The sequence below is a fragment of the Podarcis bocagei genome (assembly GCF_964188305.1).
Source record: "Podarcis bocagei genome assembly, chromosome: 18".
Taxonomy (NCBI): domain Eukaryota; kingdom Metazoa; phylum Chordata; class Lepidosauria; order Squamata; family Lacertidae; genus Podarcis; species Podarcis bocagei.
In genome coordinates this window covers 983,008-1,008,050 of record NC_138144.1, presented here as the reverse complement: position 1 = coordinate 1,008,050, position 25,043 = coordinate 983,008, and the positions used below count along the sequence as shown (strand labels likewise).

Below are 25,043 nucleotides of genomic sequence, written 5' to 3'. Positions count from 1 at the left end.
GAATCCTTCCACCCCCCAACCATTGCAAAATTAGGTTGATCAATCAACATTTGCACGCTTCCGGCAGCTTGCAAAGGAGCAAATGAAGCCGTGGAAATAAGCTGGGCACCAGAAGCGGTCCCCCCAAAATTCAGCTGAAAATGCTTTTTGCAAACCCCTGAAGAACACTGCAGATTTTGATAATAAACCTGATTTCAAGGAGAGGGTGGAAGGCTGTAGCACTAAAGGGCAGCTCTTTGGGGCTCTAAATTGCTGCGTATCAAAGACGGGAGGTGTTTTTTGTTTTTCCAGAGAGGCGGAAAGATCATGTAGGTTATACGCAGATCCCACCGGACGCCTTTCTGGCAAATCCCAATGTATTTTCCCAAAAAAAACTGTTGGCTTTTTTCATCCAATTTTTGCACCGGGCGGGGGCTTGCTTTTAAAGAAATGCCGTATTTTTCGCTCTACAAGACGCACCAGACCACAAGACGTACCTAGTTTTTGGAAGAGGAAAACAAGAAAAATATTCTGAATCTCAGAAGCCAGAACAATAAGAGGGATCCCTGCGCAGCGAAAGCAGCAATCCCTCTTGCTGTTCTGGCTTCTGGGATAGCTGCGCAGCCTGCATTCGCTCCGTAAGACGCACACACATTTCCCCTTACTTTTTAGGAGGGGGAAAGTGAGTCTTATAGAGCAAAAAATACGGTACTTAATTGTGTTTCTTGCCTTGTGGCAGTGAGTTTCGAGATCAGCTCCTATGCGTAGCCTGCTGTTCCTTCCGTTACTGGGGATAGGAATAAATAATAAAACTATTTCCATCCCTTGTGACTTTCGGACTCAGAGAATGGAGTAGGGCTGCCCCCTTACTAGAGTGCCCTTCGCTGAGCTTTGGAGATTTGCTGAGCTTCAGGGGCGCTGCACAAAGCATGCCACAAATTTAATAAATACAAATTCGATCAACGACAACGCTAATCCAAATAAGTTCTCCCGTCCGCAGGAGGATTTCCTCTTGTGTTGTGGAGCGAAACTTCCCCGTCCTCCCTCCGTGAGTTTCCCTCCGTACCCTTCAGAGTCAGGGGAACCCCCTGCAAAAAATTTGTTTGCGTGTGCAAGAGGGAAAGATCCATCGCGCGGGAGGAAACCTATTCACATGCGGGACCCCCCGTGTTGCGGGAAAGCCACTCGGTCCGAGCTTTGTTGGGTTTTTGCTTTTTAAAATAATAATAATAGTAATATTCTATTATTTATACCCCGCCCATCTGGCTGGGCTTCCCCAGCCACTCTGGGCGGCTTCCAACCAAACATTAAAATACAGGAATACATCAAACATTAAAAGCTTCCCTAAACAAGTCATAGCAGGCACCCCCACATCTTAGACCAGCGAAAGATGTTCTGGAGAGATGAAGCTGGTCTTTTATTATTACAGCCGTACCTTGGTTCTCAAACGTAATGTGTTCCGGAACTCCGTTTTACCTCCGGAAACCAGGGCGCAGCTTCTGATTGGCTGTGGGAGCTTCCTGCAGCCAACCGGAAGCCGCGCCGGACGTTCGGATCCCAAAGAACGTTTGCAAGCACTCACTTCCAGGTTTGCAGCGTTCGGGAGCCAAGGCGTTGAAGATCAAAGGTACGGCTGTATTTTGAAAACCACCCCTTTCTCTCTGCAACCTTTGTCCCTCCATCCCAGCTGCCAAGTTAGGGATAAAATCATCTGCGCAGAAATAGTCCGGGGGCCAGGCTGGAGGCAAAAACGCGTGCCCACTTCTCTGCCAGGCAGAAGAGAGTCGGGCTGCTTTCCCTTTCTCTCTGCAAATGTCCTTTCCCCCCTGCTTGGCCGTGCATGCAAGCACTTAACTTTTCCTTCCTTGGAATCTGTGAAATGGGTGCATCTTGAGTTCAATGTCTTCGACAGAGGTGGGCGGGCAGAGGGGCAGCGCGCCTGGTTTTCAACCGTACAGAACCTGTGCCCCGTTCTTCTGTTCTGCTCCTTCTCCCCCTTCCATTCTGGAGCTTCCATTAATTTCTTCATCTGCCGCGACATGTATAACTCTCTTATTTTGCTTCCCCTGGTCTCTCTTTCTCTCGTGTATAAGCTTCGTTTGCTGCCGCCACCCTCTCTGCCACCCCTTCTCTGCTTTCCTACAGACAGACCCCAGCCGTGACCCCCTCGGTGGTTCCAACCCTGTACCTTGTACTTGCTGCGTCCTCAGAGAGACAGGAAAACCCGGGCGGGCAGCAGTGGGGCGGGGGAAGGAATAGCCTACGAGCAAAAAGGCAGGCGCACCCTCCCCGAATCTTGAAGTCTCTGGCGCATCTCCTTTTTAAAGTTATTATTTCGCCACGTTCCCAAAGGCGACATGTTTGGGACGGGTCGGCCACTGGCGTCCCCCGAGCCGAAACCCGGCCAGCTGAAGAGCTCTCCGATTTGGCCCACTCGCCGGCTGTAGCCTTTTAGCGCAGACGGGTCGCCCGTGGAATCGTAAGAGATGGGGGGACCCTGAGGGTCATCCAGTCCAACCCCCCGTGACGCGGTTGTCCCAAATGTCATGCCCTCCAGATAGAGGCGGGCTTTTGAAGTCCAGACACAGGCAGGCAGCCCCAGTCGAAGGAGCAGCTTTCCCTACGAACACAAGAGAAGGGGATGCAGGGAATCCTTAGAAGGGCACATACATGTTTAGAAAATCACATTGCACTGTGTTGGGTGGGGTGTGTCTCCTGAGCATGTGCAGAGTGTAGGAAGGACCGGGTTGCCGATCCTGTTCTTGCAGGTGCCCCAAAGTGAACTGGCCTCTGAGCTCGACAACAAACCTCCCCACTTGCTCTCTGCGACTGGCATTCATAGGCAAAACTGCCTCCGATACTGGAAGGAATAGACAGCCGGCATAACTCGTAGTTATCAATAGCCTTATAAGAACATCAGGGACACAGGTCTAAACCACTGAGCCTCTTGGGCCTGGGTTCGAATCCCGGCTCCTGTTGCTCCGTCCCAGCTCCTGCCAACCTAGCAGTTTGAAAGCACACCAGCGCTAGTAGATAAATAGGTACCACTCCTTTCGGGAAGGTAAACAGCATTTCCGTGCGCTCTGGATTCCGTCATGCGCCAGAAGCGGTTCAGTCCTGCTGGCCACATGACCCGGAAAGCTGTCTACAGACAAACTCCGGCTCCCTCGGCCCGAATGCGAGATGAGCGCCACAACCCCATAGTCGCCTGTGACTGGACTTAACTAACCATCCAGGGGTCCTTTACCTTTTTATAAGAACATCAGGAGCGATCTGAAAGCGGCGTCAGACCCAAGACTCGTCCGTCTGCTGGGATAGCTCAGTCGGCAATGCACGGGGCTTGTAATCTCAGGTTCGCAGGTTTTCTAAGAATAATAATTAAAAAAACTTGTCTGGGGTAACTCATCTCAAAGACTAGCTAGCTATGTCGCTACGTGGAGAATCGCTTCCTTTTCTCCAAAATCTCCCTGCATCCAGCTTTCGGGGGAACGGATGCAGAGGCAGAACATCTGTCCTGATTGCAGAAGGTCGCAGGTTCGATTCCCTGCATTTCCTGCTGGGGACTGGCAAATACTTCCTCTCTGAAACCCTGAACGATTGCTGCCAGTCTGTGCAGACGACACTGGTCTCAATGGGCCCGATGGTGGAAGGTAGTTTTCTAAGGTTCGCTGGATGACCCCCCTCGCTTTTGTAGCCACAGAGAGGCTTAGGCATTTTCTCCCCCTGCTGCGTAACTTTAAAAATGAATCACTGCCTTTTTTATTTTTTAAAAAAGTGTGCATTGCTAACCTTCCCCCTAGGGGATTATTTCCCATGGAAATAAAGGGAAACGTTAAGATTCCTAGTGTTTCAAAACCACCGCGTTCTCTTTAATAATACAATGTTTATCCTACTTCCAAGTCGACTTCAAATTAAACAGTTTCATGGGTTGGCTTCCTGCCTCCAACCTCCCCAGTGTTTTCGTTTGAACCATTTCCCGCTGCCTTATATACAGCGGTACCTCGGTTTCCGAACGTCATCCGTTCTGGAAGACCGTTCGGGTTCGAAAACTCGATGGGGGAGCCTCGAAACAGAAAACTCAACGGAAGTTTGACTTCCTATGCACGTTCGAAAACAGAATCGTTTGCTTCCGGGTTTACAGCGTTCGGGTTCCGAAACGTTCATCAACGGAGACTATCGGAAACCGAGGCATCGCTGCATATATCAAACTCTCGTCTAATATGGAAACCCCTCTAATATTTCCCCTCCGCTGCTTCTGTCTCATTCTGCTTGAGGTTTGGGGGGCTTTTTCCCAAACAGTCCCTCCCACCAAATAAACCAGGGGGACTCTGAAACAGCGCTGGTTCTGAGTCCGATGTCGGCACGGGTCTGAGCTTTGTGCCGCGTCCAAATTCAGGTCCCGTCCCCCCATCAAGTCCCAGCGGGGGCACAGCTGCCCCCCAATGCAATATGAACTTCCTAGGCCAGCTCCCAATAGACTGTGATCTACTCACAGTATTAAAAAATCTAGCAGCGATCTACCTATTGTCATTGCATGGGCCAAAGTTGTTGAGCCTTTTTTGGGGAAAGGCTGTTGTTGAGCTTTGAGCCACAGTTGTTCAGCTTCCTTCCTTCCCCCTTTTTGGGGGGCGGGAGGAGATCTCTGAAGGGTCAAAGGTCTACCAGGAACACCCCACGATTTCCCAGTAGATCACGATCTATCTGTTGGACGTGCCTGTCCTAGGCCAACGCATAAGGCGGCTTCGAGCGAAAATTTGCAAGCATGCAAACCACATGGAGGGGACGCGGGTGGCGCTGTGGGTTAAACCACAGAGCCTAGGACTCGCCGATCAGAAGGTTGGCGGTTCAAATCCCCGCAATGACGGGGTGAGCTCCTGTTGCTCGGTCCCTGCTCCTGCCAACCTAGCAGTTCGAAAGCACACCAGTGCAAGTAGATAAGTAGGTACCGCTCTGGCGGGAAGGTAAACGGCGTTTCCGTGTGCTGCTCTGGTTTGCCTCGCAGGTGAGGGAAGTCTTGTCCGCTTGTGGGCCGGATCCAGCATCGAAATTCTGATGCTCTTTGCACCTTTTGAGCGTAGCCGTAGGTCGTTTTTTTCTGCCTTGGTCTGGATCTCAAATGCCAAGAGGCGGGAGAGATTGATTCTAGGCAACACCTATAGGCGCAATCAAAATTGTTCCAAACCTGCCCCCCCCCAATTGCAAATCAGGTGAAATTCCGCTGGAAAGGCAACTTTGACGGGCTTCTCTTTAAGTTGCATTTTCAGCCAAATTTGGGGAGAAACCGCTGAGAGCATACGTTGTGCGGAGGAGCTATTTCCGTGGCTTTTGTGTGATTCTGCTCCTTGCAAGCAGCTGTAAGTTTGCAGATGTTGAGAATAAACGTTGTTTGCAATGGGGGGCGTGTTGGATGATTTTGATTGATGATGATAATAATAATAATAATAATAATAATAATAATAATAATAATACTTTCTCTAAGAGAACAAGGTGAGCTCATCCACCCTTTTCTAGAAAAACAGCCCTGATCATTATTAATAATATGAATACTCATCATAACAACCTTCTTCTGGGAAACCCAGAATATAAATAATATAAATAATTGTTACTATTATCATCTGACAGTAAGAGCCGTTAAGCAGTGCAACAGGCTCCCTTGGGATCTGGCGAGCTCTCCCTCCTATTGGAGGTTTCTAAGTGGAGGTTGGGTGGCCATCTGTCGTGGGGTCAGACTAGATGAGCCCTGGAGGTCCCTTACATCTCCACAATTCTACGTGTAAACCGCACAATGCTTATTATGGCGAATATATAGGGAGGGACCGCAACCTTGGAGGATGGACGTGCCACCACAACCAGGGTTGTGGTCTTAGCAGAGCTTCTCCTCCAGTTGCGGTAGACCCGTCAGTTGTGGGGTGGATGTGAGACATTGCCCAGTCTTGACACATCTCACCCCGCCCTTTCCAGCTCTAAACAGAGACCCCCCCCCCGGGATATTCACTCTCGAATCTCCCTGGAGGCAGGACAATCTTCTTCCTTCCAAACGGCGAGGTTCAGATTTCCAAAGGCCGGCGTGGTTCGGTTGGGCTGTCATTGAAATGTCCAAAATCAACATCACAAAATAGGGACTCAGAGGTAGCTAGGCTTAGGCCAGGGGTCAGCAACCTTTTTCAGCCGTGGGCCGGTCCACGGTCCCTCAGACCTTGTGGGCAGCCGGACACCCTGTAGGATGCTACCCGCGGTATTTTTACCGGGACAAATTTCAGGAAGCAAAAAGTCGTGTTGGGAAATAAGGCTTTAGAGCAGGGGTCAGCAAACTTTTTCAGCAGGGGGCCGGTCCATCGTCCCTCAGGCCAGACTATATTTTGAAGGGGGGGAAATGAACGAATTCCTATGCCCCACAAATAACCCAGAGGTGCATTTGAAATAAAAGAACACATTATACTTGTGTCAAAACACCAGGCAGGCCCCACAAATAACCCAGAGGTGCATTTGAAATAAAAGGACACATTCTACTCATGTCAAAACGCACTGATTCCCGGACTGTGTGTGGGCCGGATTGAGAAGGCGATTGGGCCAGATCCGGCCCCCGGGCCTTAGTGTGCCTAACCATGTTCTAGTAGCAGGTGGTTCCCCAGACTTGCTTCCCTGAACTGAAGTTCAATACGGATAAGACAGAGAGGTTCTAGTCCAGGGGTCAGCAAACTTTTTTCAGCAGCGGGCCGTTCCACCGTCCCTCAGACCATGTGGGGGGCTGGACTATATTTTGGAAAAGAAAAAATAAAGAATGAATTCCTATGCCGTCACAAATAACCCAGAGATGCATTTTAAATAAAAGGGCACATTTTACTCATATGAAAACACACTGATTCCCGGACAGTCCACGGGCTGGATTGAGAAGGCGATGGGGCCGGATGTGGCCCCCGGGCCTTAGCTTGCCTACCCATGTTCTAGTAGCGGGTAGTTCCCCAGTCCAAAACACACATTCTACTCGTGTAGAAACACCAGGCAGGGCCCACGAATAACCCAGAGATGCATTTGAAATAAAAAGACGCATTCTACCCGGGCCTTAGCTTGCCTATCCCTGGCTTAGAGAAACTGCTAAGCGACTTACCCAGATCTCGTGGGACTCTGGCTCCCGTCGTGACCATTGGCCATGCCGGCTGGCTGGGGCTGATGGGAACCGGAGTCTAAAAATGCCCGTCCCCGATTTATTGTGTTGCTTCTGCAATCGGCTGCCCCAAGGACGGTTTCCCTTGGAGCTTTCCGAGCGAAAGCTGGGTGCCCAGCCGTCCCAGGTCCTTGAGCTGTGATCGTTGCGTCGCTAGGGGTTGGACTGGATGACCGCTAGGGGGCTCCCTTCCGCCTCTACGATTCCACGGTTCCAAAGTGCCAAAAGAGTATCGTCCCAGAGGATAGGGGGACAGCAAGGTTTCCGAGTTTGGTTTTGCCTGTGTTGCAAAACGGGCGCGCACGGCACGGGCAGCGTTCGGCAGCTCCTTGTCTCTGCGGTGGAACGAAAGGGCTCTCCTCTTCCTCATCGTCCGTCAGTTGTGCCGTGCCACCATGGCTCGCCGCTGACATGGACGTTCCCCCCCCGCTGCCCACCTTGGCACCGTCCCCTCGAACCCGCCCGCCCCGCGGAGTCCCTCCGTCGCTCCCCAGACTAACCCTCCCCGTGGTGCTGTGTGAACCCAGCAGTACAGATGAGGCGCTCTCACTGGAAGACAAGGACCTGAGGGACCGGGAGAGGCGCATGGCCAATAATGCCAGGGAGAGGGTGCGCGTCCGGGACATTAACGAGGCCTTTAAAGAGCTGGGACGCATGTGCCAAATTCACTTAAAAACAGACAAAGCGCAGACCAAGCTCATCATTCTCCAGCAAGCGGTGCAAGTCATATTAGGCTTGGAGCAGCAAGTACGAGGTACGGCGCCGGGGGGCTCACCCCCCACACCCCGAGGTCTCGCCCCCATGCTTTGCGCGCATCTCCCGTCTGTGCTCTCTTGCTTGCACGAGTGTCTCTGCCTCTCTCCCTTCCACCCTTTGCTCGGGGCTCTAGGTTTTGCGTCGCTTCTTTTCTCCTCCCTTCGCTCCCTGGTTCGCGGTCTATGCAGAGATGACCCCCCCATTACAGCTTTTGAGCAGCAAGGTGGGGAGGGGGCCGAGCACTCGGATGCTAACCCTCTCGCATTTTGTGTAATCCTTATCCTTTTCTCCGTCTTGCCTCTTTCCCTTGGATGCTGGTTGGGTTGAGTTGGGTTGGGTTGGGTTGAGTTAGGTTGGGTTGAGTTGAGTTAGGTTGAGTTGAGTTAGGTTGGGTTGGGTTGAGTAGGGTTGAGTTGAGTTAGGTTGAGTTGGGTTGGGTTGAGTTAGGTTGGGTTGGGTTGAGTTGAGTTGGGTTGAGTTGGGTTGGGTTGAGTTGGGTTGGGTTGGGTTGAGTTGGGTTGGGTTGAGTTGGGTTGGGTTGGGTTGGGTTGGGTTGGGTTGAGTTGGGTTGAGTTGGGTTGAGTTGGGTTGAGTTGGGTTGGGCTGAGTTGGGTTGGGTTGAGTTGGGTTGGGTTGAGTTGAGTTGGGTTGAGTTGGGTTGGGTTGGGTTGGGTTGGGTTAGGTTGGGTTGAGTTAGGTTGGGTTGAGTTAGGTTGGGTTGGGTTGGGGTTGGCGGTGGCTCTTGCCAGACCCTCCAGATTTCCTCCTCCTCCCCTCCTCTTCTCTCTCCTCTCATCTCAGAACGTAACCTGAACCCAAAAGCAGCCTGCCTAAAGCGCCGTGAAGAGGAGAAAGTGTCTGGCGTCGTTGGGGACCCTCAAATGGCGCTCTCGGCATCTCATCCGGGTCTAGGAGATGGGCACAATCCCGTCGGGCACATGTAAAGGTACTCTCTCTCTCTACACCTGTTCTGGGTCTTTACTTGGGAGCAGCAGGAATCCGTTCATTATTATTTTTCCAAAATCTACTCCAGCCCCCGCCACAAGGTCTGAGGGACAGTGGACCGGCTCTCTGCTGGAAGTTTGCTGACCCCTGGGCTAAGCGATTCAGGGCTGGGTCAGGCGCAGCCTAGGATGGTGGAGTTTGAGGATGTCGTTTTTGAGACTTGTGTTTTTGCTCGACGAACCTCCGGACTTTTGTGCCGTGTCTCTTCTCACCCTTTCTCTCTCTCCCTCCCCGCAGGTGATTTCTTTTCTTCACCCTGCAAGCAGACGTCTGTAGGAAGAAGAGAAAGCTGGATCTCTCACACATCCCCCTCTCCTCCATTCCCCGACAACCACCGCCTGTCCGCACCAGAAACTGTAGTCCTGTTTCAAATACCGACGTGCGGTCCTTTTTTGGAGGAGGGGGGGAAACGGGCAGAGAAAAGTTCAGCGTGCTAGAAGGAACTTTTCTCTTTCTTTCTCTCTCTCTCTCTCTCTAAAGGAAAGGAAAAGCAACAAGTTTTATCAAAACGGGGGGGAAAATCAACAGCAAAGATTGCCTTAAGTCTATATTCTCGAACTTTCAGTGCATATCCTTCAGTTACCGAATTTCGGGTGGGGGGGGTGTTGTTTGCGGGGATGTGTAACATTACAAATGGCTTGTGTTCACATAAGGCCAGCAAAAAGAAAAAAAGAAATTGTGCCTACGCATTTTATTTTTATTTTCTTTCTTTCTTTCTTTTTTTAAAAAAGAGAACATTAGTTACAATAATTTTTTTTAAACGTAGAACAAACATAGTAATGCCTTTTGTGGAGCTGGGGGGGTTTTGTTGTTTCGTTTTGGGTTGTTTTTTTTAGCTTCTTTTGCGTATATGTTTTGTAAGCAACGACGGGGAGGGAAAAAGACGTGTAAAAAAAAAAGACGAAGAGATTTGTTTCTCCCCCCCCCATCGAACCGCTTTTTATTTCCGCCCCCTCCCCCTATCTCTTTTCTCTGCTGCTGTTTCTATAGTTAATGTTGCATATTATTTTTTAAAAAATTAAGATCAACCAGAAATATTAAAAGTTTGTATTAAGAGGACTGGATGTTTGAAAACGAAACACAAAAACGGAAACTGAATTCGAGGACGGAATTGGGGGGGGGGAGAGACACGGACGGTGAGAGTGTTGCGAAAATGTCACAAGCGTGAATTGAAATAGGCAGGTTCGCTTGGCTAGGAGCTTCCACGGCGAAGGGTGTACTGATAATCGCCTCTGTCGAATTTTGAAAGGGGATGGGGGGGGGAAAGATGGCAAAGCGATTCAGAAGAGTTTCCTCCATCCCGCACGATTCTCAAAAAGTCTTATATTGTGCCCTTTGCTTCCATCGTAAACCTCACCCCCCAAAAAACGTCATCTGTGGTCCCCCTTTAATGGAAAGCAAAGACACTACAAGGAACGCGAAGTCCTTTTTACGTGGATCTCAAGACAGCGGAAAACGGAGGACTTTGGAAGAGAGCGCCGTCTTTGAAAGGCGGGATGGCGATTGGAGGACCGGCTCACGTTCCCACCGATTCATTCTCCGTTTTTCGAAACAAGCTCCTGAGCAAAACCGGCGTGGAACAAACGAAAAAGGAGGGAGGTTGGGCGCGATTTTTTTAAAATGTTAAAAAGAACTGCCGGAGGCAGAACGAAGAACAAACGAGCCGCAACGAGGAAAAGGCGAGACGGCAGGATTTTGCGGTGGGATGCGGGGTGCGTGCGCGAGATGCTAAGGTTTCCAAGCCAGAGACAGTCGAGCCCCCAAAGGCCAATCGCAGGACTTCAAACCGAAGACGGACCCGCTTTGCATTTTATGAGCTTTGGAGGAACAGCTGCTGGCCGTTGGGGCGAATACTTCCAGTCCCCTGCCAGTTTGCGGACGGAAAGCAACTTTCCGGAAAGGCTGCTGTTTCCGGCGAGAGGAGATCGCCGCCGGATTTCGGGAGGGTGCGTTGACTTGTCCTGGTATCTCGTCCTCCCAAGTTTGCCCTCCGGGGGGGTGGCAGGTCTTTGGAGACTCTCCCATGGGTGCTGCGACCTCGGAGGTTTCGAATATCCCGGAGAGTTGACTTTGGGCAAATCCCGCTAGAAACACACACATTCACACAACTCCGACGGCAGAGAGCGTGGCATCCGGGGGGGCGCTTTACCAGCAGAGACGGGGGAAAGTCCTCGGTAGGGCAGTGGGAAAAGGTCCTTGCTAAGGTGGGGACAGAGCACCCGTTTTTGCGATGCGGGTATCCCCGTGCCACCCGCCGCTCAGCCACGGACCCCCCCACCCTTTTCCACCCATCACCCGGCTTGGTTCATCTCCCATTGCAAATCTGATTTCTGGCAGAACCGGTTGGCAGTTCTGTGCCAAACTGGGAGTTTTTTGGGGGAGGGGGTGTTTTCTGGGGTCGGCCTGGGTCAAAGCAACTTTGCAGGAGCCGAGGACAGGATAACTTTTGGCGTCTCCTCGTTGCCACCCCACCCTGACTAAATCTCTCTCTAAAAGAGAGTCGCCATAACTTCCTTTTCCAGTTCAAACGCCCCCCCCAGGGGAAAAAAGTTTCCAGTCCACCGGATCCAAACACGTTCTCCTCCTCCCTTCCTTTTCAAAGTTGTATTTTGTTTGAACAATTTGGTTCTGTTTTTATTGTGTTTTTGTTCCGTTCGGGGAAAGGCGGGGGGGGGGGAGAGAAGCTCGCCTTTTCGGCCGGGGCGTGTCTACACTACAAACTCTTAAACCAGTTTCAGACCGGTTTTAACTATCTAAAAAAGCAATCCTGCCGTTTCCACGAGGTGCGCTCAGAGATCCTTTGGCCGGAGAAGCAGCCCCTCTTTCCCTGCGTCGCGTGCCCCCCTCCCCATTCCTTGCAACCCCCCAAGCGCCCTCTCCATTTAGGTCGCTATGATAGCTTAAAAACGGGTTTGAAACTGTTATTTCCTTTTTCTTCTTTTCTTTCTTAAAGTTTGTAATATAGATATGTCCCAAATGATCTTGGGATATTTATTTTTGTTGCGGGGGTTAGGAAATTTAAGAAAGGGACAACCAGCGAAACGAAACAGGAGGGGGGGACAAAAACCCCATATTTTTTACATTTTTCGTGCCGGGTGGGGAGCGTTTTCGGAGAAACAGCACCGTGGGGGGGGGGGAATCTTAACTTTTTGTTTAAAAAAAGAGGCTCGCGCACTGCAGAGAACAAATTGTACCTTGGTTCCCGTTAAGCTATATTTTTTTAGGTGGGATGGGCGAAGCTGTGTATCCTTTTAGATTGTTTTGGGGGCTCTTTCCCTCTCTCTCTTTGTTGCTATTGGGGATTTTTATATATATATTAAAAAAAAAAGATAAAATGGATCCTTGCTTTTTCATGGGGGGGCGGGAGGGGTGAGTGGCCCCGATCCAGGTACAGTTAGCCATGACTTAAGTCTTAATGGGAAATGAATGGACTCGACGAAACTCTCTTTTTTTGCTTTCAATGGACAAGGGGGGGCGGTTTTAAGTCATGCCTAGCTGAAATTTGGATTTGGGGAGCGGGGGCCGCTATGGGGTGTTGTTTTATCCCCCTCTTTTTGCTGCCTACATTGTAAAATCCAGCTGTACGTAAGTGGCTGAGAATCCTTGTTATTAAATCAGATACACATTATAGTTTTGAAAGATATATATATGGTATAAATATATATATATGCCTAACCCCCATTTAAAAAAAAAGGAGGAGGAGGAGGAGGAAAATGGAAAGAAAAAGAGTATTTGGTGGGTGGGGAGGGCAACACAGAATAGAGGGGGTGGACCCACATTTTTGGACTGAAATCACAAATTTCTGGGATCGGGCGGTTGGGGTTGGGGTAGCACGGGGGGTTTTAAATTGTGTTTCCGAGTGCCTCAAGATATGGATTGTGTTCATTTTTTAAAAAAATAATAATAATAATTTTATACAAGTGTCAAGAAAAAAAAACACACAGCTGGCTGGATTATTTGGAATTTTTAAATAATCCTTAACTTTTTTAAAAGTAGAATTTTGAGAACTGTCCTGTATATAACAGTAATGTAGCAATAAATTTGACATTTTATAACAATATTACCTTTCCCCCCCCCTCTCCCCGTATCTGTCTCTCAGATGTTGTATACCTATCAATGAAAAAGTTGTAATAAAGGTTCTACCTTGTACTAAAATTGCTTTATTTTTCCTGGTTCTCTCGCTCCCCCCTTTCATTCCTGACCTTGACGCGAACGTCGTGGTGTTGCTTTTATTTTTTTAGGTGGGAATAAAAGGCTGCCATCCTAGATGCCACTTATTGAACTCAATAGGAATTACTCCTGAGTAGATCATGTTTTGGGGAGTTTTTATCTAGGGTTGCCACGCGTCTGGAATTTAACTGGTGGAAGCAGCCTGTTAAATTGGCAAAATGTCCCGGATTTCGAAGTTGTTTGCAATCCCTTTTGTTCAGCAAAGCTGAGTTTAGCAAACTGAAGAACTTTGCGTTTCCTTAAAAATGAAAAAGCTCATTTTGCCAATTTTCCGAATATCCCCCGGACTTGATTTTCGCCCCTTTAATCCAGGACATTATTTGGCAACTCAAGAAGAAGGACTTCCTTTTGTCTGTGAAAGAATCTGTATTTTAAGAGACTTTTGAGGGCTGCAGCCCTGACTCCCATTTACCTGGGAGCAAAGCCTATTACATACAGAAGTTCCCGGGATCAATTCATAGACATTCTTTTCCTGAAAGACATCCCATTTGAAACTGGCAGCTTGCTCTAGGATAAACGGTTCCCACCCATAGCTGTCAACTTTTCCCTTTTCTTGCGAGGGATCCTATTTGGAATAAGGCAATTTCCCACTGTTGCAGGAATTTATGTATAGATTGGGGTGGTTGCCCCTCCAGCAGATATCATGCACATGCAGCCCACTACCAAAACCAGCACAATCGCTTTTGTGACTTTTGTGATTTGTCCCCACAAAACACCCCATCGCAGTTTCTTCCTATCTATTCCAAGGGCCTCTGCTGCACGATACCAAATGTCAGAATTCACTGATCAATGTTCCTATGTACTGGCTCACTGGGAAAACTTCAGAAATTCCTATAGACCTGTGAGCTCAGCTTCTCAGCAGCCCCTCTGCCTGAGTGATAATCCCTGGCCTCCTGATACCTGAGTGCCAGACAGGTAGCCATTCCAGAAATAACAAACCCAGATGGAGACAAAAGGGTGGAATGAACTTGGCTGGGAAACAAATAAATGTAAATATCTCTTTTGTTTCACTTGATGGGTGTTTGGTGGAGGGCAAGGGGAACCATGGGGCAGGGTCCAGGATGCTCAGATTGCGGCCACCAGACCTCCCCTTTCATGATGTAACCGTGATGTAGTTTGGGGGGGTGTAACATGGGGATTGGAAGGGACGCGGGTGGCGCTGTGGGTTAAACCACAGAGCCTAGGACTTGCTGATCGGAAGGTCGGCGGTTCGAATCCCCGCAATGACGGGGTGAGCTCCCGTTGCTCGGTCCCTGCTCCTGCCAACCTAGCAGTTCGAAAGCACGTCAGAGTGCAAGTAGATAAATAGGTACCGCTCTGGCAGGAAGGTAAACGGCGTTTCCGTGCGCTGCTCTGGTTCGCCAGAAGCGGCTTAGTCCTGCTGGCCACATGACCCAGAAGTTGTACGCTGGTTCCCTCGGCCAGTAAAGCGAGATGAGCACCGCAACCCCAGAGTCGGCCACGACTGGACCTAATGGTCAGGGGTCTCTTTACCTAAAATGGGGCCACAACCTTAAAACTCCTTAAAGCAGTATTAAGGGCAGCAACACTTAACAAAACGCCTGGGAAAATAACGCATCAGGCATAATTTCCAAATAGGCTTTTGAGTTTTCAAAGCAATGAGAGCAGCCAGGATCCCGCCGGGAATTTCAAAAACTTCACATTTGTAAATCACACCAAATGAACTTGTGCAAAGTTCACCAGTTGCACTTAACCTTGTGCAGCTTGAGCCACTATTTAATTTAAATATTTAAATTAAATTAAATAGTGGCCCAGCTTCACAAGGGGTGTGTGTGTGTATTGCACCAATATATATTTAAATTAACTTTGCACAAGTTCATTTGGTGCGATTTACAAATGTGGAGCTTTGGAAATGGCTGGTGGGATCCTGTCTGCTCTCATTGCTTTGCAAACTCAAAAACCTATTTGGAAATTATGCCTGGTGCATTACTTTTGCAGGCATTTTGTTAAGTTTTGCTGCCCTTAATGCTGCTTTAAGGAGTTTCAGGTTGTGGCCGCAGCCCCTCTGGCCGGTTATAGCTGAAATTCAACATTATTATATCATATATTAATATTATATATTAATCAGGCACTGCAGTAGACAGCTCGCCTTGAAAACAAAACAACTTGGCGGGGGACCTTCGACGAGGAGGGCAATGGAATGAGGCAGAAAGTCGGCGCCGCGCAGGCGCGTTAAAGCAAAGCGGGCAATGCTTGACCATAGATCTTCTTTCAATATAGAGTCGCGTGCCTACAGTCTTCTTGCGAGGTTGATTTTAAAATATATCTCTATAGATACAGTATATATATATTTGCGTGTGTTCTCTCTCTCTCCCATTCACTAAAAAGCAGGCGGCAAACGTATATTTTTGCATTTTAGAAATACTTAAAAGCGTCTAACATTCAGATCAAAGGAATACCAGATTTGGGGCATTTGGTTTTTGGAGATTTTTGCCTGGGATTCATCAACAATCCCCAGACAATGTCAATGAATCTCCACTGTGGTTTTATCTTGTGAACTGCCCTGAGACCTTGGGGAATAGGGCAGTATAATAATAAATCTTATAATTATAATTATTATTATTATTATTATTGCAGGCAGAGTCTGAAAGTCCATGGCTCATGTAGGCACTCCAAGAATGCTAATATATTCCTAGCATGCTTTGCTTTAATTTGATTTGATTTCGGTTTATTATATTATTTGATGATGATGCTGATGCTGTATTTGTGATGTTCTATCATGTTATCCCCAGTCGTGATGTATGCAAGTGAGAGCTGGACCATAAAGAAGGCTGATGGCCGAAGAATGGATGCTTTTGAATTGTGGTGCTGGAGGAGACTCTTGAGAGTCCCATGGACTGCAAGAAGATCAAACCTCTCCATTCTGAAGGAAACCAGCCCTGAGTGCTCACTGGAAGGACAGATCCTGAAGCTGAGGCTCCAAGACTTTGGCCACCTCATGAGAAGAGAAGACTCCCTGGAAAAGACCCTGATGTTGGGAAAGATGGAGGGCGCAAGGAGAAGGGGACGACAGAGGACGAGATGGTGCGACAGTGTTCTCGAAGAGACCAGCATGAGTTTGGCCAAACTGCGGGAGGCAGTGGAAGACAGGAGGGCCTGGCGTGCTCTGGTCCAGGGGGTCACGAAGAGGCGGACACCACTAAACGACTCAACAAGAAAGTCACGTTATCGCAAATGAAAAAATCAAAGGCAACATGGGTAAATACTGGCACTACACCTGTTGGGCCAGAAACTAGGCAAATGATGATGATCATATTATTATTATTATTATTATTATTATTATTATTATTATTATTATTACTTACAGGTAGGTAGCTGTGTTGGTCTGCCATAGTCGAAACAAAACAAAATAAATAAATAAAAATTAAAAAATTCCTCCCAGTAGCACCTTAGAGACCAACGAAGTTAATTATTGGGATGAGCCGTTTGTGTGCATGCACGATAATAATAAGTTTGTTTATTATTAATTATTGTTATTACTATAGCAGCAGCTGTTATTTGAGACGTTCTATCATAGGCTGATATTAATAATAACAACGAATAAATGCAGAAATAAATAAATGCAATAAAGCGCCATTAGTGGTGTTTCATCATAGGCCAATAATAATAATAATAATAATAATAATCTGAATAATAATAAGAATAAGAATAAGAATAAGAATAATAATAATCTGAAGAAGTGTGCATGCACACGAAAGCTCATACCAAGAACTAACTTAGTTGGTCTTTAAGGTGCTACTGGAAGGAATTTTTTTATTTTGAAAATGGCAGACCAACACGGCTACCTATCTGCAATAATAATAATAATAATGGACTACACCGCAGGGTTGTCGTCCAGGTCAACGTCCTTGCCTAGGACTTGTGCCATTAATTACGCGGCTTTGGCCGCTAGATGGCGCTGGATTCAGTTCTCTGGCGCGTGAAAAGAAGCAGGCTCGCAACCCGGCGGCGCGTTGGCGACTCTTCTTCGAGTCTATATGTACGAGGGGCGGAACAGGCGACGCCGCGCACGCGCTGACGTAACAGCGGGGCGGAAGGAAGGCACGCACGCACGCACGCACGTCGGGGGTAAAGGGGTGGTAGTGCGCAGGCGCGAGGGAGAGGTGACCTTCCAGGCGGAAAGGCGCCAGAGCCGGGGGGCGAGGAAGGATGCTGAGCAAATTCATGGGTCCCCGTTACGGGCAGCTCCTGCGCAGCTGGTGAGTGGGGGGGGGAGGGCGTGGGGGGGAAAGGTCGGAGGAGGGGCGGGGCCTCGCTTTGGCCCCTCCCAGCCCTGCTCCAAAAGGGCGGGGGTCACCCCCCCAAAAATTTTAACCCCCCCCAATTCCAAAATTAAGCCCCCTCCTTAAATTGGAGGAAGCTGGACACACGTGGAAACAGGCTTGCTGGGAAATTCAGGGCCAGAAATGACATTCCCCCCCAGTTAACCTGCGGAACTCACTGCCACAGGAAAGCAACCGTGGTCAGTTCCTTAGAATTCCCCTGCCTGTTCCCCAAAGCAGGGTGGTGGGGCAGGTAGTAAAGGATAGGATAAAGGTAAAGGGACCCCTGACCATTAGGTCCAGTTGTGGCCAACTGGGGTTGCAGCTCTCATCTCGCTTTACTGGTCGAGGGAGCCGGCATCCAGCTTCCGGGTCATGTGGCCAGCAGGACTAAGCCGCTTATGGCGAACCAGAGCAGTGCACGGAAACGCCGTTTACCTTCCCGCCGGAGTGGTACCTGTTTATCTACTTGCACTACCGGCGGCCCAGTAGACCTGAAGGAGCATCTCTATCCCCATCGTCCAGCCCGGACACCGGGGTCCATCTCCCCAGGATCTTCTGGCACTTCCCTCCCTGCGAGAATTGAGGTTACAGGGAACCAGGCAGAGGGCCTTCTCGGTGGTGGCACCCGTTCTGTGGAACACCCTCCCACCAGATGCCAAGGAAATAAGCATCTATCCTATTTTTAAAAGACATCTGAAGGCAGCCCTGTTTAGGGAAGCTTTTAATGACTGATGTTTTAATGTATTTTTAATCTTTTGTAGGAAGCCGCCCAGAGTGGGCAGGGTAGAAATAATAAATGATGATGATGATGATGCCGGAATTTGAACCCAAGACCCTCTGCTTGCATAGCAGATTATAATGTATTTTTAATCTTCTGTTGGAAGCTGCCCAGAGTGGCTGGGGATACCCAGCCAGATGGGTGGCGTAGAAATAATAAATTACTACTACTACTACTACTTCTTGGAGGCTTTCTAAACAGAGGTTAGGTGGCCGTCTATGTCAGGGATGTTTTGGTCAAGATTGCTGGTGGGGTTGGACTGGATAACCTTTGGGGATCCCTCCCAACACCCCTACGGTTCCGAAAGCTCAATGCTTCCGCCTCAAACATGCCCAGAGGTACGCGAGCGCCCCTTCTGTTCTCTCTCCTTCCCGCAGGGTGCCTACGTTAGGCACATGGGGCACCGTGGGCGCCGTGGGGCTGGTCTGGGTCACGGACTGGAGACTGATCCTCGACTACGTGCCGTGGATCAACGGCAAGTTTAAGAAGGACGACTGAGCGGAAACAAGCCCTTCTCCGCAAGAAGGTGGGTCCTCTTTGGATAATGAATCTGGACTTTTTGCGGCCGCGACTCTCGTGCTTTGGAATCGGTTTTTTTTGGGGGGGGAGCACGACTCCCCTTGGCAAATACCGTATTTTTCGCTCTATAAGACGCACCAGACCACAAGACGCACCTCGTTTTTGGAGGTGGAAAACAAGAAAAAATATATTCCGAATCTCAGAAGCCAGAACAGCAAGAGGGATCGCTGCGCAGCGAAAGCAGCAATCCCTCTTGCTGTTCTGGCTTCTGGGATAGCTGCGCAGCCTGCATTCGCTCCATAAGACGCGCACACATTTCCCCTTACTTTTTAGGAGGGGAAAAGGGAGTCTTATAGAGCAAAAAATACGGTATCCCGTCCCCCACCTTGGGACTGGGAAGCGTCCCTGCAAATGGGGTTCGACTCCCCTTCTGTGTTTTAATGTTATATTTTAGTCTTGTTTTTAAAGCTATATTTCAATCATTTGTTTTTATATTTGGTGTTAGCCGCCCTGAGCCCGGTCTTGGCCAGGGAGGGCGGGGTATAAATTAAATTTATTATTATTACCATATTTTTTGCTCTATAAGACTCACTTTTCCCCTCCTAAAAAGGAAGGGGAAATGTGTGTGCGTCTTATGGAGCGAATGCAGGCTGCGCAGCTATCCCAGAAGCCAGAACAGCAAGAGGGATTACTGCTTTCACTGCGCAGAGATCCCTCTTGCTGTTCTGGCTTCTGAGATTCGTAATATGTTTTTTCTTGTTTTCCTCCTGCAAAAACTAGGTGCGTCTTGTGGTCTGGTGCGTCTTATAGAGCGAAAAATACGGTATTTATTATTAGGCACGGAGCCCAAGCGAAGGCCCCTTTGCAAGCTGCGAGGCAGAGAGCGAGGGGAGTCTGCGGCCTGTGTTTCTCTTGAGAAACGAACGAGCGCATGGGGAAAACGGATCGCTCCGTCGGTCGGAGCATGGGTGCTAATAATGTCGAGGTTGCAGGTTTGGTCCCTGTATGGGGCAGCTGCGTCGTCTGGGGAAACATGGGTAGGCAAACTAAGGCCCGGGGGCCAGATCCGGACCATTCATAACGTAGGAATGTTCTTCCCAACGGTGAGCAGGGTGGGAAGCGAAGACAAGCGACAACGACTCGCTAGAACGCCGTTCACTGCTCCTGCTCAGGCAGCACGGAAAAAGCCTTCTGGTTCCAGAAACTCATGATAAAATATAACGGATAGAATCCTACAGGGTTGGAGTCTTAGTGTGTGAAAACGGTCCAGATCCAAGGGGCATCTTCACTTCACAAGTGCCCGATAAAGGTAAAGGGACCCCTGACCGTTAGGTCCAGTCGTGGCCGACTCTGGGGTTGCAGCGCTCATCTCGCTTTACTGGCCGAGGGAGCCGGCGTCTAGCTTCCGGGTCATGTGGCCAGCAGGACTAAGCCGCTTCTGGCGAACCAGAGCAGCGCACAGAAACGCCGTTTCCCTTCCCGCCGGAGCGGTACCTATTTATCTACTTGCACTTTGAGGTGCTTTCAAACTGCTAGGTTGGCAGGAGCAGGGACCGAGCGACGGGAGCTCACCCCGTTGCGGGGATTCGAACCACCAACCTTCTGATCGGCAAGTCCTAGGCTCTGTGGTTTAACCCACAGCGCCACCCGATAGCGAGGTGCAAAATGCTAATTTTGAACACCGGCTGTGCCGAATCTGCTTCGGCTGTCCTCATTGTCTGAGCGATTCCTGCAAAGTACCAGAGCTTTTTTGCGACGTCCTTTAATTGTTCTCCTTTTCCCTCCCTTTGCAGAGCAACCCGTTTGGTCTCGGAGAAGCGTCCTTTTTCTCTCTGCCTGCTGGCGCTTCGAAACTGTGAATCCTTCAAACTTCCCGGCGGCGCCGAAACCTTCCTTTTTCCTCTCGCCGAACGGGCGGATGCTGCGCCGATAATTTCAGAATGAATAAAGCCTCTTTTAGTGCGCAGGGAAATGTGCTGTTCTTGTAGACGTTTTGCTTCCCTGCAGAGTCAAATGTCGCACAAATCGCGGCGCAATAATCTCACACGTTGGCTGATGTGGGAGCTTTTTCTGCGCACAGGTCTGGGGTTCGAAATTGCCACGATGCGGTTGCCTGTTTTTACATTGCCGACTGGGGTGCGCAGCTTTCTTCCTCCCATCAGAATTTCAGGAATTTAGGTCCCATCTGCCCTTTACATTTGAAGCGGAATCATTGAGGCTTTTGCTCTGCAAATGTCCTGGGAACTGTAGTTTGAAAAGGGCTGTTAGGAGACTCCCGTTCCCCTCAGCGGAATCGAGGCTTTTGCCCCCCAAAATCCTGGGAACTGTAGTTTGCAAAGGGCTGTTAGGAGACTCCCATTCCCCTCAGCGGAATTATCAAGGTTTTTGTCCCCCAAAATCCTGGGAACTGTAGTTTGAAAGGGGCTGTTAGGAGACTCCCGTTCCCCTCAGCGGAATCGAGGCTTTTGCCCCCCAAAATCCTGGGAACTGTAGTTTGCAAAGGGCTGTTAGGAGACCCCCATTCCCCTCACAGAGCTGGAGTTTCCAAAGGAGTTATATTCCAGAAATATATTCTGTTGGGGGGAATAAAGGTCTTCTAACAACGGCAGTTCCCGGTATTCTTTTTGCAGGAAGCCATGTCTGTTTATGATGCTGCCTCAAATGCACAGGGCGCCTTGCGCCGTTGCTGCTTCCACGATATCCGTGAAGCGTCACAATCCTGGATCCACGGCGTTAGAAACTCAGATATATATAATGACTCTTTAAAACAGGATTGCGGTCGCCAAAACAGAAGGTTGCCATTTTGGGGCAAGACGGCTGCTCTAAAGTGTGGAGGGGCGAACTAAGGCCCAGGGGCTGGATCCGGCCCAATTGCCTTCTCAACCCAGCGGCGGACAGTCTGGGAATCAGCGTATTTTTACATGAGTAATTGTTTTACAGTGGTACCTCGAGTTACAGACGCTTCGGGTTACAGACTCCGCTAACCCAGAAATAGTGCTTCAGGTTAAGAACTCTGCTTCAGGATGAGAACAGAAATCGTGCTCCGGCGGCAGCCATGGGAGGCCCCATTAGCTAAAGCGGTGCTTCAGGTTAAGAACAGTTTCAGGTTAAGAACGGAGCTCTGGAACAAATTAAGTACTTAACCCGAGGTACCGCTGTATTTAAACCACATCTCTGAGTTATTTGTGGGGCCTGCCTGGTGTTTTTACACGAGTAGAACGCGCGCTTTTATTTAAAATGCATCTCTGGGTTTTTGGGTTTTTTTAAAAAAGATATTTATTAAAAGTTTTTAAGATATAAGAAGAAAAAGGAAAAATAAACATACAAAATAAAAAACAGTTAAAAACACACATTGATTTTCAATAACATATCTTCCATACACTTATTTCCTCGGACCTCCTCATACCTCCCTTCTTTGTATTCCAGTTCGATTTCTTAATTTAGCAAATCCTTACCATTAAACTTTTACCCATTTTTTAAAAATTCATATCTCCTAAAGCATTACAGCTGGAAACCGCTTAGTTTCTATCCAACATCCTTCTAGCATTCATTAATTTTACAATGTTTCTGTAAGTAGTCTTTGAATTTCTTCCAGTCTTCTTTCACCGACTCTTCTCCCTGGTCTCGGATTCTGCCAGTCATTTCTGCCAATTCCATGTAGTCCATCTCTGGTGTTTTTGTGGGGTTTATTTCCCCCCAAAAAAAATATAGTCCGCCCCCCACAAGGTCTGTGGGACGGTGGACCGGCCCCCTGCTGAAAAAGTCGGCTGACCCCTGCTCCAAAGCCTTATTTCCCAACATGACTTTTTGCTTCCTGGAATTTGTCCCCATAAAAATAGCGCAGGTAGCATCCTACAAGGTGTGTATTGGCGAGTGCATGAAAATGGCCCGGATCCACCAGGCAGGCCAACTCCGGGTGGTGGAGACGTCGGGTCTCAAGGTGGGCTGAGAGCTGGGTGCGAAATGCGCCGGGCGGATTTCAAACCCTGAAATTTTGGGGTTTGGGTTGAATTTAAAGCCAGGCGAGTGGCTGGGGAGACTCAGCCAGATGGGCGGGGTATAAGTAATAAATTATTATTATTATTATTATTATTATTATTACCGGGAAAATCAATCCTAGTGTGGCATTTGACCTGTTCCGCAGGATGACAGCAAGTGGCCATCTCATCTTGCTTCAAATCACATTTTAAAAACCCGAGAGCGTAAATTTGGTTAATCAGAACCGACACGCGTAAATTGGTTAATCCAGAATTGATGAGAAATCTCTTGGGGGGGCCTCAAAAGCAGCGGAAGACTACAATTCCCATCAGCCCCTGCACCCAGCATGGCCAGGAAGCTCTAAGGCAGCAATGTTTGGGGAGACATTTTTCCACCCAGAGGCAGATTTAGGGGAGCAAGGTGTCCAAAATGGGGTTCTCAAGCCATCGGCCCTTTAGGTGCATTTATCACCTGCTTTGCACAGACAGGTGTGCAAAAAATCTCTGCTTTTTGCAGGCCTAGGAGCCTCAACCACTAATAATAATAATAATAATAATAATAATAATAATAATAATAATAATAATAATTTTTATTTATACCCAGCCAAGACCGGGCTCAGGGTGGCTAGCTAGCACCAGGTATAAAACAACTGAAATTAAAACATTCTTTTAATTTACGTTAGCAAACAGATAAGAAAATAAGAGATGGTAAAAATATAAATTAAGTTTAATTTCTGTATGGATATAGAACATTGCTTGCATATGGTTTTTGTTCGTACGGTTTATATTTTTGCTTATTCAAGAAAACGTTCACTATATTTGTTATTTAAGATTGTCCATAAAGCATCAACAAAAAAGGAAACACACACACACACAAAAAGAAACTACAGTTCCCATTATTCTTCTGCCGGGACGGTGGGGAACCACGTCCTTTAAATGGAGTTTGTTACGTCTTCCTCTGCCAAGTTGTGGGCGGCGCTTTTGCAAATTTGGGGGTCGCTAGGCGAGATGTGGGGGTACACCACTGTCCCATCACGAAAGCTTTTTAATTTATTTATTTTTTAATTTTTAAAAAAAGACAATTTTCCTGTTTTGGAGCATTTCCATACATAATTTAGAGTGATTCCGTCATGCTAAGGCCAAATAATTCCTAAATTGCAACGCGTACAATTTATGCACTGGCAGAGCACACAGAATAAGCACGTCTACTCGGAAGTAAGTTCCACAGGGCTGACTCTCTGCGGTAATAATAATAATATTTTTTATTTTTTTAATAATAATAATAATATCTTTATTATCATTGCCCCCTTCGGGGACAACGAAATTACTTTCATTTAAGAGAGAGACGTCTTTTTTGAGCATTACTTTTGAGTAGCAATGTAAAAAGAGTCCCAGAAAGCCTTTTTCTTTCTTTCTTTCACATTCTGAGTTGCATTTCTGCTGCCATTGCAACATTTAGGGGTAATAATAATAATAATAAGTATTAAATGGTGTTGTTGATTAACAGGAGGCATAAAACACCTAATTGCAGGTTTTGCCAATATTTAGGGTTTCTTCCATATTTCAAAACGTGGAAATCCAGGCACAAAGGCATTTTTAATTGTTATTTTTTGGCTCAACAGCTTTTGAGCGGAAAAAACGCTTTTTAATTTTTATTTTAAGAATTTTTTTTTAAAGGAAAATTGCCAGTTTCCAACAGCAGAATCAGGGGAAATTCTGGATGTAACTAATATTGAGCTGGTCAAGGTAAGCGGAAGGAGAATCTGAACCTAATATGGGAAAGGCAGAAATTCACCGGTTAAGCACGGCTTCGAGAGAAAACCTCACCTGTTGAATTTCTTCCTGCTCTGACAGCACAGAAGCCCTAAAAAAAAGGGGGGGGATATTGTATATTAGGTGGAAAGGCTTTTATTTTTTGAAGGGGGGTGCAGAATAGAAACTTTGGGCTCCTCTTTCACTTTTGGGGGTTTCCACTCAATTAAATCACCCTCCTAACGAGCCCCACCGAAATGACTGCCCCTCAAATTCAGTGGGTCTACTCTGCGCAGTTAGGATGGGAAAGGCAGTAATTCACCTGGTTAAGCCCCCCCCCCCCTTAGCACCAAGATGGTGAAGGAAACCTCACCTGTTGAATTGATGGATCCACCTGTTGAATTCCTTCCTGCCCTAAAAAAAAAGGGACCAAAATGTTGCATATTAGGTGGAAAGTTTTTTGTTTTTTTTGGTTGGGGGGCGCAGAACAGAAACTTGGGGGGCTTCTCTCCCACTTTGGGGGGTTCCCATTGCATTAAAGTTGCAACGAGCCCCACTGAAATGGCAATTGAATTCAGCGGGTCCCTGCAGGTGTC

At 48.2% G+C, this 25,043-nt stretch overlaps 2 protein-coding genes across 10 annotated transcripts in view; both read left to right on the top strand.

The window, feature by feature from the left end:
* TCF3 (transcription factor 3) overlaps positions 1-13,060 on the top strand; it is a 76,788-nt gene extending 63,728 nt beyond the window's left edge. For 6 of the 9 annotated variants that reach the window (XM_081177760.1, XM_081177757.1, XM_081177755.1 and 3 more), the window contains exons 18-19: positions 8,702-8,846; positions 9,143-13,060. In XM_081177760.1, the coding sequence (XP_081033886.1) occupies positions 8,702-8,844 (143 nt within the window). In that variant the 3' untranslated portion in view covers positions 8,845-8,846; positions 9,143-13,060. Of the gene's footprint in view, positions 1-7,671; positions 7,899-8,701; positions 8,847-9,142 lie in introns of all 9 variants that reach the window. The other 3 variants (XM_081177758.1, XM_081177756.1, XM_081177759.1) reach the window with 2 other exon arrangements.
* A 4,155-nt stretch (positions 13,061-17,215) lies between these two features.
* Positions 17,216-20,690, top strand: LOC308577740 (cytochrome b-c1 complex subunit 10-like). Its single transcript, XM_081178166.1, has 3 exons — positions 17,216-17,355; positions 18,577-18,725; positions 20,512-20,690. Exons 1-2 carry the CDS (start codon positions 17,306-17,308, stop codon positions 18,695-18,697), a joined length of 171 nt encoding a protein of 56 aa, XP_081034292.1. The 5' UTR covers positions 17,216-17,305; the 3' UTR covers positions 18,698-18,725; positions 20,512-20,690.
* Positions 20,691-25,043: the final 4,353 nt, after the last annotated feature.